Source organism: Engraulis encrasicolus, chromosome 2 (assembly GCF_034702125.1).
Source record: "Engraulis encrasicolus isolate BLACKSEA-1 chromosome 2, IST_EnEncr_1.0, whole genome shotgun sequence".
Classification (NCBI taxonomy): Eukaryota; Metazoa; Chordata; class Actinopteri; order Clupeiformes; family Engraulidae; genus Engraulis; species Engraulis encrasicolus.
Window position 1 is genome coordinate 7,566,540 of NC_085858.1, and position 14,415 is coordinate 7,580,954.

General features: G+C 47.1%; 1 protein-coding gene across 1 annotated transcript; it reads right to left on the minus strand.

The window, feature by feature from the left end:
* Positions 1 to 11,569: 11,569 nt before the first annotated feature.
* On the minus strand, positions 11,570 to 14,415 carry wfikkn2a (info WAP, follistatin/kazal, immunoglobulin, kunitz and netrin domain containing 2a). The gene is made up of 2 exons (XM_063212842.1): positions 13,564 to 14,415; positions 11,570 to 13,167 (listed from the first exon to the last, which is right to left on the minus strand). Exons 1-2 carry the CDS (start codon positions 13,759 to 13,761, stop codon positions 11,620 to 11,622), a joined length of 1,746 nt encoding a protein of 581 aa, XP_063068912.1. The 5' UTR covers positions 13,762 to 14,415; the 3' UTR covers positions 11,570 to 11,619.

A 14,415-nucleotide genomic window follows, 5' to 3' on the forward strand; every position in this document is an offset into this window, starting at 1 on the left:
TCCCATTCGGCCTGGCCTTGTATCACGAAACACAGTGCAATGGCTATGGCTATGGCTCCACACACGGAACAAGTACCAGCCAGACAGACAGACAGCTAAGGATGAATGAAAGAGACTCTGGAGGGAAGCTTGTTGCATAAGAAACACAGTGTACAATAATAAACAAGATACCATGTCTGTCAATGACAAAGGCAGAGAGAGAGAGAGAGAGAGAGAGAGAGAGAGAGAGAGAGAGAGAGAGAGAGAGAGAGAGAGAGAGAGAGAGAGAGAGAGAGAGAGAGAGAGAGAGAGAGAGAGAGAGAGAGAGAGAGAGAGAGAGAGAGAGATGGGGATAAAGAGGGAGACAGGGGGAGATAGAAAAGGCCGCCATGAGACCTCATTGTGGATAAATAAGTCATTTTAATGTTGCTGTTCTTTAAATGCGAGAAAGCCATCTAAGCCCCCCATGCATGTGTCCATAGCAGCAGTTCCCTCCAACCCAAGTCATCAGAGGTACTGCACTGCATTAGATGAATAGGACCTGCAGCATTCTGTCTCCCATCTACAAAATAGATGGCCAGATATGAAGCTGGATTGAATTGATCGGGGTGGAATTGTGGAGTGTGGGTGTGTGGGTGTGTGCTTGCATGCGTGTGTGCTTGCGTGTGTGTGCGTGCAAGCATTTTTGGGGGGGGCTTGAGGTTGAAGGTGATGGGGTTGGTGTGTGGACATAATTCCTCCATTTGTAATTTCCTGTCAAAGTGAGAGTCAGCGAGAGGAGAGTCAGGTGGCTGGCCTCCGAAAAGGTCTTGTGCCAAACCAGTCAAAACACGTGAGGCGAGGGCGAAGTCGCTCCCCACGAGAGAAACAAGAGAGAGAGACGGGGGGAGAGACAGGATAGAGGGAGAGAGAGCGAGAGAGAGAGAAAGAGAGAGAGAGAGAGAGAGAGAAGAAAAGGCTTGAGTCAACAGCAGCATGACCGTTCTGTGCAATTTACAGTCTCATTATGGGAGGCTGACCTTTCTGCCAAATCATTTTTCAAACTGCCCCCTTTTCCACAGACACACAACACACACACACGCACTCACGCACGCACAGTGTCCCATCCTCTCCTTCTCAACTCCCACTATCCTTGCCCCAGTCTGAACGAATATGTGGTCATTAAACATGTACATAAACACGGACACATTTCACCCCACCACTCCTAGTCACCACACACACACGCGCATGCGCACATGCACAAGCACAGGCACAGGCACAGGCACACACGCCTCATTCTGCTGCTTCTCAGACACCCCCGACCACTTCCATTCCCCGCTCCTCTCCGTGTCTCTTAAATCTTAACCCGGGATGCATTACTGAAATTGCCTTATGTAAGATCTGTGCGCAGGGAGATAAACAAGTGGTGTGTGTGTGTGTGTGTAACAGAAAATGTTCATACACTACTAGGGCACTGCTCAAATTCAATCTAAATGCAAAAACAACTATTAATCACCTCGCGCCTACCGCTGGCCACATGGCACTCTATCATTGTGTGTGTGTGTGTGTGTGTGTGTGTGTGTGTGTGTGTGTGTGTGTGTGTGTGTGTGTGTGTGTGTGTGTGTGTGTGTGTGTGTGTGTGTGTCCGCAGGCGCATGTCTTCACAAAGCTATGGGCTGCATTGTGTGCTGTAATGTTTGTTGTCAACTTGTCAGGTTTATCTTAAAAGGCTGGATGCTCTAGGCTGAGTGGGTGAGGGCAGATATTTAGACGCGTCTCTCTCTCTCTCTCTCTCTCTCTCTCTCTCTCTCTCTCTCTCTCTCTCTCTCTCTCTCTCTCTCCTTTAATGTATTTTCAGTGATGACGCCCCAACGCACTCCTTCAGGATATGTAAGCGACGCTCACACAGACATCAAACGACAAATGATAGCGATGGATTAGGCTCGCTAATCACGCATGTGACGCAGTGCTGCAGACTCTTGTAAAAGTTTTTTTCCCCTCAACTGACAAACGACAAAATTTGCTGGTGGGGGTCGGGGTATGTAGGCAACGATTTCTATACGCGTGTGCTCAGCAGATAGGCTTTGTGTTGAGTGGCAGCGGCAACAGCAGTAAGGCGAGAGTGAGTGATTCATCGCCAATGCAGCATCGTCAGTGTGCGGCGCGATTTCAAAACGCCATCTGGCTAATTGCTCGTGACGGTGTTCCCAGTGTGAGAGAGGGGGTGGGTGGTGTGAGAGAGCTGTTCTCTTGTGGAAAATAACGGTGGAAATGTTTCTGAGATGTCCTGTTCAACAAGAAACAACCCGGCAGCGTTGTTGCTTGCTTGCCCGTATAGACACCGCGCAGGTGGAAGAACAAGAGAACAGGCCCACATGCATTACACGCAATGGCCTGATTTTGGTTTGTTATCATCAGTGAGAGTGTTCCTCATCATCCAGAGAAATAGGCTACATTACAGGCTTACCAACACGCGGCCACAAGTAAAAGTAGTAGCAGAGAAGAAGTAACAGACTTCAAAACCCAATATTCCTGCTTGAGAACCCATCAACTAATCAACTAATCAGATGGCTATATACAATGCAATGCATCTGAAGTAGGCCTATGACTTTATGATTCTCTTGTTGATAAATCAGTTGTTAGGCAATTCTCCCCTGCTCCACATAATTAATCTATCCAAAGTCTTATGCTAAATTCCTCAGGTAGGCCTATTTAAGGGAGGGAGTAATTTAGTCTGGCTATCTTAAGTCCGGCAGGCAAACACTTTAAAATATTTGAAATTCCTCAGAAAAAATTGAACCAATAGCCTACATTTTGAGCATTTCCAACTGCTTGATGGGTCATGCAAAAAACCCTTAAAGTAGAAACTCTGTTATATATCTATTATAACCTTATTTCATTAGTTCACTCTCTGAAATTTGGATTAAGCATGGATGCATACAGGTACATCCTCGTTCTTGCTGGAGAACAGACTTCTCGTGATTGTGCTGTCCACGCGGTGGACTGATCATCAAAGTGATTCACGGGGTCTGCAGGGACCACTGCACTCAAGAAGCTGAGATAGATAACGTGGCGTATTGGGCAAGATCGCTGGCCGTGGTGCTGAAGTACTGCCACGGCCGAGAAATATCTATGCAGCAAACATTCTCGAGCTTGGGAGTATGGGGTGCCACTGAGAGCTCAGACAGTATCTGCGCCCGCAGATATGCGCGAACTCTGAGCTGACACCCCTCCAGCAGATGATGGTTGGAGAGCAAAGGAGCGAGGTGGACTGGAAGGAAGCTAGGGCAAGACACCTGATGAATCGATCGAACAGCGGCGGAAGGGAGGCGAAAGGGGAGGTGGTGGGTGGGAACGAGAAAGAAAATTTCTGACCTGGAGACAGGTGAGCGGAGAATAAATGCTGCATAGTTAATTAAGGGGTGTTCCAAATTCCAGTGCGCTGAAATTCCACCAAATGACGGCAGAGCGGAGAATGAGATGCAGCTGGTTAAATAGGCGTGCCTATCTTTTCGCGCTGAATTCAGGCGAATGACAGTTGAATGGAGAACAGAATGCAGGTGGTAAATTAGGCATGCCAAATTTCATTTCGCTTCTCTCGAACTTTCGTTTTTAACAAAATGTGCATTTTCACCAAAATCGTCTGCATTGTCAATGTTGTTATGATGTAGTTGAGTGATTTCAGCAAAGAGTGAATAGGCCTGTCGACTGGCCCATCTGCAGTAAGAGGCTACAGCAGTTCAATTAACAGGTGGGAGAGGGAATGGGTGGTGTAATTGGTTGAAGCTTCAACCAGTAGCATATGGAGGCATTTTATGAACGGGCCAAATTCACCCTTTGCATCTCCCACAGAGAAATGTAGATCAGGGGTGTCGATCTCATTTTGGTATGATTCCTTGTATGACCTGTTGACTTAGTCCCCATTTAGCCCCCTGTTTTGACACACCTGTGTGTGTGTGTGCGTGTGCGTGCATGTGTATGCCTGTGTGTGTGCGAGTGCGTGTGTAACTGAGGTGTTCCTAAGCAGTCCGCCCTTCCCCTCGAGTCTCGAACCCGCCACCTCCTAGTCAACCCATCGGTTCGGGTATGGGATGCACAGCACAATACCGCTGAGCTTAAGGACCAGTCTGATAGCTCAGTGCTACCGGCACCATATGATGCATCGGGAGGGAGGTTTACTAGCGTTCCATGCCACACTCTGCTAGTTGCCCTCCGTTACACTTGCACATTTTCTGGGGAGGGGGAGGGCTAGTAAATAAACACAACACAGAGTTGTTCACAGTCTAGTAGAGTGGTAGAGCAGAGACTGGCGAGAGAGAGGTGACATTGGCGATAATACTCGGGTATTTGGGGTGACTATGTGGGGATACAGCGAAGGCCAAGTTGACATTTAATTAACTAAGACACGATGAGGTGGTGGATATATACCCAATACAAATCCCAATATACAAAATATAAAAATGTATAATATAAAAAGTGTAAAATATATAAAAGAAAAATATATCACATTAAAATATTAAAAATAGCCTATATACAAAATACAAACAGCAAGCATGTACCGTGCTGTAAATCCACCTCACAGCAACCATGTAGTGTATAGGCAGGATAGGGCATCTAATGCAGTGCTTGTGGACATACTTTCATGACCATGCAGAGTCAAGAGAGGCTGCTGTCTCAGGGCGTCTGTTACATTGAGCAGGTCAGGGCACTTTCACCCAGTCAAGGTCAGTGTCTGTGTCGGATACAGGCTAATGGACAGCTTGCACAATTGTCTGCATGGGCCAAACACTGCAGTTGTTTTCAGTACAGTCACCTATCTCTCCTTCACTCCTTCCCAGACATCTTAATATGTGTCTCTGGTTTTTATGTCACCATTGCCTGATAAGGAAATGTTCCGTGATCTGGTGTCTGGTGACGAGAAATTCAGGTTTTCTATTTAAAAAAAACGTCTCCATGTGATCCACATAATTGCATGTACTCTGCTCAGAGTAACACTGACTCACTCACTACTGAGGCTCCATGTCCTCCTTTGGAGTTGCCACAGCAACCAACAAGTGCAGCAGACAGGCAGCAGGGATCTGGGCTTCTCACGTCTACAGCATAAAGCTCCCATGCTGTCAGCTCACGTCTTTAATTCAAGTCCGACACTAAACCTAAACAAAGATTCTTTAATGATTAATCTTACTACTACTGTAAATTGAATGTAATCTTAACTTATTGCGGCCTACATGATGTCCATAAATCGATGGCCTTTTGTTATGCAAACTCACTATCAGTGAGGTAACTCTGGACATGGCCCCTGTTATTAATTGGCTCTTACCAGAATTCATAACAAGTTCAAGTTGGTTTTATTGTCAATTTCTTTAACAGAGTAGTGTAGTAGTCTTTTCAAGTCTTTTCAACTAGTGAAGTCTCTTCAACAACTATTACAGTGTTCCACTGGCAGACCGGTGCCCATTATGAAGCTACATTAGTCGCAAGCCCAAAACACTATACAGTAAGCATGCTTTCCATGCATGGCACATCATACCATAGGCCCACTGTAGCCTAGAACAAGCAAACCAATCTGACAAAGAACAGCCAACAACCCTCTGTAGGAACAGTCGACTGCTGCCACCCCATGGAAAGCCTCTAACACTACACTTGCAACACCAAACCTGCGACTTTGGCTGTAAATGGCTGGTCAAAAAGAAGTCCTGCATTCCTTATATATCAAATATCAAATCAAAAGCACAACAATTTCCAGTAGCTGCCTAAATATGCAGATTTCAAGAAGCAGATATGTGTTGTCCAGACTTAAAAACCCTTGTCTGCTTTTTTGATTGTCAGGCATTGGACTATGGATGTTTTACTTCATCGAATAGTCACACTCTCCATTCCATGTGTTATGGAGGCCAACTATCAGAGTGTAGCATAGAATGTAAAGCTCCCTCCCGAAGTCTCATATAGTATCTGCCTGGTCCTTTAGCTCAGCGGTAACAAGCTTTGTCTCCCATACCCAAGCCGATGCGTTGACTAGGAGGTAAATGGTAAATGGACTGCATTTATATAGCGCCTTTCCACTCCTTCGAACACTCAAAGCGCTTTACATTGTGCCTCACATTCACCCATTCACACACCAGTGGCCATGGCTGCCACGCAGGGTACCACCCTGCCACCAGGAGCAACTTGGGGTTAAGTATCTTGCTCAAGGACACAACGATGGAGTCAGACCGAGCGGGGCTCGAACCTGCAGCCTTTGGGTTGCCGAACGGCTCCTCTACCACCTGAGCTACCACCGCACCACCTGAGCTACCACCACAGGTGGTGAGCTCGAGACCCCGAAGGGGCGGAATGTGTGTGAACACTTCAGCTACATGTGCTCCAGGCATAACGTATTGATGTCTATCTTGCGACTTGGACTTTAAAAATTGGAACATCATTTGATGAGCATAAAGAACATTTTTGAGAACTGTGGGGACAAAGGAATACTTAATACTTATTATGGTTAGGTTAGACCAATTTCCGTGTGTTAGCTTGTAACAGTGTTGGCCCTCTCGGCTTTGGATAAGGCTTGCTGGTGTGGAAGTCACAGAACACCCACAACCCTGACGGTCACACCAAGTTACATGGATCTCCATGTCCGCCATTTAGAATCTCCAGAAATAGACATTTTTAGCTGCAAAACTTACTCTTGGGTGAAATTTGGCAATAGGCAACAGCACAGTTTCTTGAGCAGCATAATTGCAATACCTACGCTGGCCACCAGTATGGTGTGTACCTTTAAAAGACAGACAAAAGTAAAAGTAAATTCATGGTGTAAGTAAAACACAAACACATGATATTACATAGCTGTTACATCATTTGCTCCAATGTTCCTAATGAGGCAGCTACACTGTGTTGTTACTGAAAAACAGAACCCACCACAAACTTGATCCAACCAGTGCAAACTCAGCTGATGGTGTGACACAGTACAAAGTAAACAGGTCTACTTTTTACTCAGACTAATTACCTGTGTTGGAAGGAAAAAAAATTTCACCTTCCAAAAACAATGTACTATATCAAGGTGTGTTAGGAGCTGCATGGTGCCGGGATGAAAACTTTGTGTCGCGACCGTCTGAGCCATGGTCAGCAGCCAGAACAAAGTTCCTGGGAAACAAATCTCACATCGGGATCACAATAATACAAAGTTACAGTCTGCAAGTTGAATGGTTGAGAGAACAAGACAGTCAATCATTAAGTTTATGGATGAACCTAATCCACATCCTGTGCTTGCACAACCCATCCCTTGTCAGCTCAAAGCACCAGAGTTGTGTTGGTGAAACGAGACCGTCAGAGAAAGAACTTAAAAGTGTGATGAGCGAAGCCAAAAAGCAGCCCAATGTCACAGTAATTTCAGAAGGAATGCTTTGTGGGCAGATTGTGTTTCTGCAAAAGCACACTCCTTGTTTGTAGAAAAACAAAAGAGAGAAGAACTTCTTGTCCACAAAGACAGTGCACGGGGTTCAAGGGACTTCGGCAATCAGTCGAATCATTGTGGCTCTGTGGGCTGTTAGCATCTATGTGAAGATTATAAAATATGGAGATGCCTCCTTGGCCCTCTCAGAGATAAATGGCTGGGCCAGCTTCATGACAGCTGGCTGCCTGCAGAGGTTCAGTATCCACAAAGAATTAAGTGCAGCAGACCTCTGCCTTCAGGCCAAATGACCACTGTGGAGACTCAATGTCTTTTGGAATGATGGAACACCAAATCTGTCATAAATGTCAGCATTGTTTTCTTTTTGTCTGTCTGTACCCAGGAACATGTGGTGATCTCAGTATTTCATTGACATAGTGCGAAATCATCTGTGGTTTATATGAATGTGTACTACACAATTCAGTGTTGTCGTGTTCCACGATGCATTATTATGTATTTTAGGGCTGGGAATGTATTTAGCTAAGGAAGAAAATCTACCAGGTTTGTCACAAAATTAAGATCTTGAATCAAAAAGCACACAGATATTTCCAGCCGGGGAGTGAGTCAAGGCAAAACACAGGGGGTGTAGTCTAGAAGTGGCCACCCGTAAGCTCAGGTCTAAATCCTTCCGAACATCTGCACAAAGATCTACGCATGAGGTCAAAATCTGGGAAGAGAGGGCAGCTTGCATTAGTAATAGGGAACAGATCACCTGCACGCAGGAATGCAGAGGTCATCAGTGGCAAGACGATCATCTTCATTTAAACTTTATTCTGCACGGTCCGGCCAGTTAGTGTTTGTGGCTAGCAAGTTTGTTGTTTGTTGCTCCGTTTTTATATCGTGATTTTAAAACTCGTTCTGGTCTGCTCTCAAGATGGATTGAAAGTGCCCCATGACTCAGGTCTGCTGCATTTTTTGAGGGTAAAACAAAGCTGCACAGATGGTCCAGTGATGGGCTGCCATTAAACCAATAGTGTAGTGGGCAGTCACAAAGACTCGGTTGACTTTGATGCAAAGTTATGCTGCTGTGTTTATTGAATTTTCAGGAAGAGGAAAGAGCACAGCAGCGATATAAAACACAATTAAGAGTAAAACGTCCTTCAAAGGGGTGATAAAAGGGGGGACATTGTGTTTTACATTGACATATGCTTTGCATGATCACAGCCCACTGGAATGAGTTTTGATGCAAAAGTGATATGTGGCAAGAAATAGGCCTGCATTCACTCAGATCCCATAAAAGCCTGTTTATGTTGTTGTTGTTCTTAACTTTTGACGCTCATTTGGAGAAAACACCTCATGATGAATAGGAAATTGTTTCAAGTAATGTGCATACCTCAAATTGGCAGAATCATCTCTTTACTTAAAATGGTTTGAGTCTCAGACAGGACAAGCAAACTATGTGACAGTCTTAGGTTTCTGGGCAAAAAAATAATGACCACTATCTTATACAGTAGCACAATATGTTTCCGTCAGATTTTCAGGCTTTGTCTTCATAGCCAGTGTACTGGTCTACCAGTGATTATATTATTATATAATGGATTGTTCACAGAAATCAACATCCGAATGAAAACCAACAGAACATTTGTTGACAGCTGTTTAATGCCTGTATAAATGCACAAACTAAAGATTTCAAACATGATTACTTGTGATTTTCTGGTGATTTGTTTTCATTATGGAGCATGAAAGGAATCTGAAAAGGTTCATCAAAGTCAATGACACCAGAAAAAAGAAATTAGAAAGATTTTTTGCTCCTTCAGCAGAGCTGGCAGGAGTCAGAGCCTGCTTGACACGGCCCGCTGAGTTTGAAATGCATGTGGCCGAAACACATTTTTTTGCGATTATGTTGTTTCTTCTTCTAATTAGTATCACGTGTGAATGAGAAGCTGGCGAGTCTGCTCTTCCGCACGTATACACACCACAGAGTCTTGCTGTGCTTCTGTATCTGAAGAAGATATGCCACCACAAAATGCTTTTGCTTAGATCCAGGTCTGAATTGTATTTGGTTATGCTTCAGCGCTTCCTGCAACTGAGATGTTCTACATGCGTTAAAAATGTTCGTCATCATGACGAGGATATGCAAGCATATGTTTTTAGCTTTGCCATGTAAACAAACGGCTCGACCACCAGTGGTGAATGAATGGTGGTCATTTCTTTTGTGATGGAATGCGATGCTTGGGTTGGGGAAGGGAAGGGAGTTTGGGATTGGGCTGGGGGGAGAATTGGAAGGGGTGCAGTGGGGGTGGGGGTACTTTTGTTGCTGTTGTTGTGTTCCGAGGGGCCAGCCACAGCTCAGCTGAACTTGAGCTGCACAGCCACACTTGACACTTGTCAACAGGTTTTAATGAAACAGCCCTCTTCTCTCCCCATCTCTCTCTCTCTCTCTCTCTCTCGATTCCCCCTTCTCTCTCTCTCCACCACCCCCCCCTCTGTACTCCTTTCATGAGCGGCTTACGGGGTCATGGGTTGCGCTCTGTGCGCAGGCCCTGGGGTCGTAGACGGCTGAGGCCCCCCCCTGGGAAAAAGCCATGTGTCCGCCCCCTCCCCCTACACATCCCTCGATGCCTCCGCCACCACCACCACCACTGCAAAACACCCGTCCGGTGCAGCCCACCGCCAAGTCAAAAGTTCAAAGGCTGCCTTTAAAACAGAACTCTATCTGTGCTTCTACAACCCCCCTCCCCCCCCCCTCTTCCGACGCGATCATTCCATGGCTGCTGGCTGGAGCTAGTCCAGATGAGGAGCGGAGGAGTGTGGAGGCGATGGGGGGTGAGAAGAGAGGGGGGAGACGGACATGGGTAGGAGTGGGGGTTTGGGGGGCGTGGGGGGTAGGAGGGGTAGAGGCCGGCGGGACGCCCCAAGCTGGAAGACTCTTGGGGCCCCCTCAGCCTCAGCTCTCTTGCACATGAAAGGTCTACGCAATGCAGAGTGTGGGAGACACTCAGATGCAGACACAACACATGGTGTGGGGTGGGGGGGCAGTGAGGGTAGAGGGGGTGCAGGAGAGAGGGAGAGGGGGCTGGAGGGCTGCTGCTGCTGCTGCTGCTGCTGCTGCCTTCCCCCCTACCACTACAGAGCTGAGCAAGAATGTGACCCGCGCCAGAATTAATGTGCAGGTTGGCCGACTATGGCTAGAGCTCGGGAATGCTCTATCATAAAGTATCCTGATGCCAGACAAGCAAGGTAGAAGTAGAACAAAGCTGCGGCAGCTTTCGAGGTAGAACAGAGTTAGCCATCCTGACAATGAGGTCGATTCGAGAGGGGTTCATTGAGAGTTGCTTTAATCTTTTACACAAGGCAGGAGTCCCATTCAAGTTATGTACAATTTTTAACAAGGATCTTTTTTTTTCTCCAGATTTTGAAATGGCAATTGAAAAGCAACTACTACAAATGTTAATAATCATAGTTTGAAATGAAAATACATGTGGATCAAATAAATATACAGGAAGAAATATATATTTAAAGAGTATATTAGGTATATACTCTCATAAAGTACAACTACAAGGTGCAAAGAACATAAACATTACATGTTATCGTATATTGATTCGATATTCCAAATAGACTTTTTTTAAATGGTCATCAGCTGAGAACTGACTCAGAACACAAGTTCAATGTTTACTGCATGTTGCTACTCGGAAAGCCCCTTCACTGAAAATAACCATGCTATGAATTCTTCATTCAATTATTGCCCCGTAGGCATACGCATACTGCACTTCTGACAAGAAGTTCATTTTAAACCACGACATTTGAGAACAATTTTAGTTGCACTAAAATATTCATACCTATGCCTTTTACAGGATAAGTGCTTGAAAGGAAAGATAAGTTTCTGCTCAAAGCTAGGTTCATAATGGATACACAAGACAAAATCTGATGAAATAATCAGTTACACATCTGTTAGATACATGATATATGTATAATATATATATATGATTTTTACTACTCTGATAAACTCGTATTTGATATCAAATTCTTCATTCCACCTGGAAAGGCTTGAAATATTAAGGACTCAATGGAGGTGTCCAGATGCTGCCAGTCAGAGAAGTTCACATCACATTTATGATGGGCATAGATACCCCCAACACACACCCTCTCTCTCAAACACACACGCACACGCACACACACACACACACACACACACACACACACACACACACACACACACACACACACACACACACACACACACACACACACACACACACACACACACACCTCACATCTGGGCGCTGCTAAAAGTCCTTCAGCACGTCACAGGTCTTCTTGCTGATGATCTCCCGCAGTTTGCGCACGCGCCGCGCCGAGGAGGCGCTGACGTAGCTGTCGGGCTGCAGCACGGCCATGCCGTTGTGCACGTCGCCCATGACGACCAGCTGCTGCTCGGAGGTGCCGCGCGTGACGTTGGGGCAGGGGCAGCTCCAGTCCACGTTGAGCAGGGTCACCTCCAGAGGCTCCTTGCCGAAGAACTTGAGGCCCATCTTCTCGTCCTTCAGGATCTCCTCCACCGTCACCAGCGCGTGACCCGAGTCCTGGTCCTCCGTCAGCTCCGTCACGCGGCCCAGGATCACAAAGTCCGCTCGGCAGAAACTGGGCACCATCTTCTGCTTGGGCTTGCAGCCCTTGCAGTGGTTGCCCTTGGGGTAGGGGCAGGCTTCCTCGCAGGCCTCCCGGCTGTCAAAGTTGTTCTCGTTGCCCCCGCATCCGCCGAAGACGAAGGACTGGCACTGCTTGGTGGCCTGGTTGTACGCCCAGCGTGGCTCATAGGCCTTGCAGGGGCCCTGGTTGGGGGGCAGAGAGCACGGTGCCGAGAGCTCAGCCCCACAGGAGAGCATGCATGCCTGGTAGCTGTCGAAATGGTTGCGGTTCTTGTTGCACTGGCTGTAGGTGAAGCTGAAGCAGTTGTTCCTCTTGGCCTCGTAGTACCAGCTGATGCTCTCCTCGCCGCAGTTGCCCAGGTCTGGAGCCTTCAGGCACTCCTCTGCAGGGAGACGACCACCGCTGCCACCTCCGCCACCGCTGCTGCTGGAGCTGTTGCCCTTCGTCTGGCCGTCGACCCCCCCGGCCACCCGCTCGCGCTTCACCACAGACAGGGGGAAGTGGGCCTGCAGCGAGCCGCCGATATTCCTGGCGGTGCAGGTGTAGATGCCGGCGTCCTGCAGCTGGGCGTTGTATATGACCAGCTGCCCGATGTTGGTAACCACCACGTTGCCCTGCACATGATTGGGCCGCATCACCAGGTTATCACGGCCCACCAGCTGCTTCTCCCAGGTGATCTCGGGCTTGGGCCGGCCCACCACCTCGCACAGGAAACTGGCCGTCTCCCCGACGAACACCGACTGGTGGATGGGCTTGTTGGTCATGGTGGGCAGCTGGAGATCCATGGGGGTGGTCAACTGGGCTGTCGTGGGGTTGAGCGTGGTCTCCTCGGGCAAGGGGCTGGTGTTGAACCAGGGCAGCTGGTAGCGGCAGGAGACCTCGGTGATGGTGATGGCCTTGGAGCAGGCTTCGGCGTCCATGTAGCACTTGTTGTAGTAGGTCATGCCGTCGGAGGCGCAGGTGAAGTGGGGCTCCCTCTCGCAGCGGTCGCGGCACTTGCAGACGGGCTGGCCGTCCCAGATGTCGCACTCGGAGCCCTGCTGGCTGCACATGAACTCCTTGCAAGTGGCCTCCTTCGGCATGCCCACGGGCCCCTTCTTGCCTTTTATGTCGTAGTACCGAGACGCGACACAGCTCTTGAGTCCGCAAACATTGTTGCAGCATTTCTCAAACGTTTCACAATCCTTGAGACAAAAAAAAACAGACAAAACAAAGTTTACTAAAATATAGGCTGACAAGAATTATATTTTGTGAAGCATTCGGTTAACATAGGCCTAATCTAAATACAAAAACAAAGTGTATCATTCCCAAAACTAGATTTAGCCTATTTGATTGGGGATAACAATGCCTCACTTGTTGTTCAATTCATATTTAAATCTAAAAGAACAGCCGTCATGGTGAGGGTATCTCATGGCTTGAATTATTTTGCATCAATTCCCCAATTTGCATCTCATTATCCCTTATGCTCATGCTAATGGTGCGTGCCGTTATTCTACAATAAGAACCGCGTCATAAATCAAACAGTTTCCCTGAAATTGAACTTTGTGTTAAAAGGGGAATAAGGGCTCAGGAAAGCTCACCCGATCAGACTCGCACTCCCTCTCGCAGGTACTCATGGCATCCACCCACAGGTTGGGATTCATCTCATTGGGACACATTCCCGCATGTGAGTAGACCAGTTTTGGCACCGCCATCGCCCTGACAAGCGAGTCCAGCCGCAAGAAGCAGAGATGTCCGACCAGAAACCAAATCCATCGTGGGTACAGCATCCACCACATGTCCAAGTGCAAAGTGTCGAAGCGCGATGAGGAAAAGTGAGAATGGTCAAAACAGGACAAGTTCCGCCGACTTTCCCTTGGTTCTGATGTGCGCGACTGCAGCAACAGGTGGCGCGTAAAACTAGGTCTACAGTCAGCGGGAGGACGTCTGGCCAGTCCGAAGAGTTGCCGGAGTGAGGACCTCGATGCACTTCGCCACTTTTAATAGTGCAATGAGATTAGGTAGCGGTATTTACAACCCTATTACATGGCATCTAATGCCATTGAATTAGGCGATTTCTTCCCCCTCAAGATTAGTGACTATTGCGCTAAGCATGCTGATTAAACACAAAGACCAACAAGTTTAATATCAAATCTGACCCTGCAGGCTACCCGAACAAGCACCAAAACACCGTTTAACCCTTTCACTGCAAAAAAGAAAGCTTATTATTGACATCATCAATAGGCAAATCAGACGAAGAGCTGATGAGAAAAGTGGTACCCTGTATTCTTGGCTGTGAAAGGTAGTTGTTTCCATTTAGCACATGTCCCATCTATTGATGACCTTTTATTACCTGTTTTCCTGAAAACTAAACATGTTGGTCAAGGCACGTCCCGTGGATAAAACTGTCCTGTTAGGCATCGAGATGTTTTGATGAACGCTGCTTATTTCTG

Excerpts from the sequence above, each read along its gene's own strand:
- wfikkn2a (XM_063212842.1), bottom strand. The coding sequence starts at position 13,761 with ATGTGGTGGATGCTGTACCCACGATGGATTTGGTTTCTGGTCGGACAT. Across the intron at positions 13,168-13,563 it reads GGGAGTGCGAGTCTGATCGG|GATTGTGAAACGTTTGAGAA; the intron begins GTGAGCTTTCCT and ends TTTTGTCTCAAG.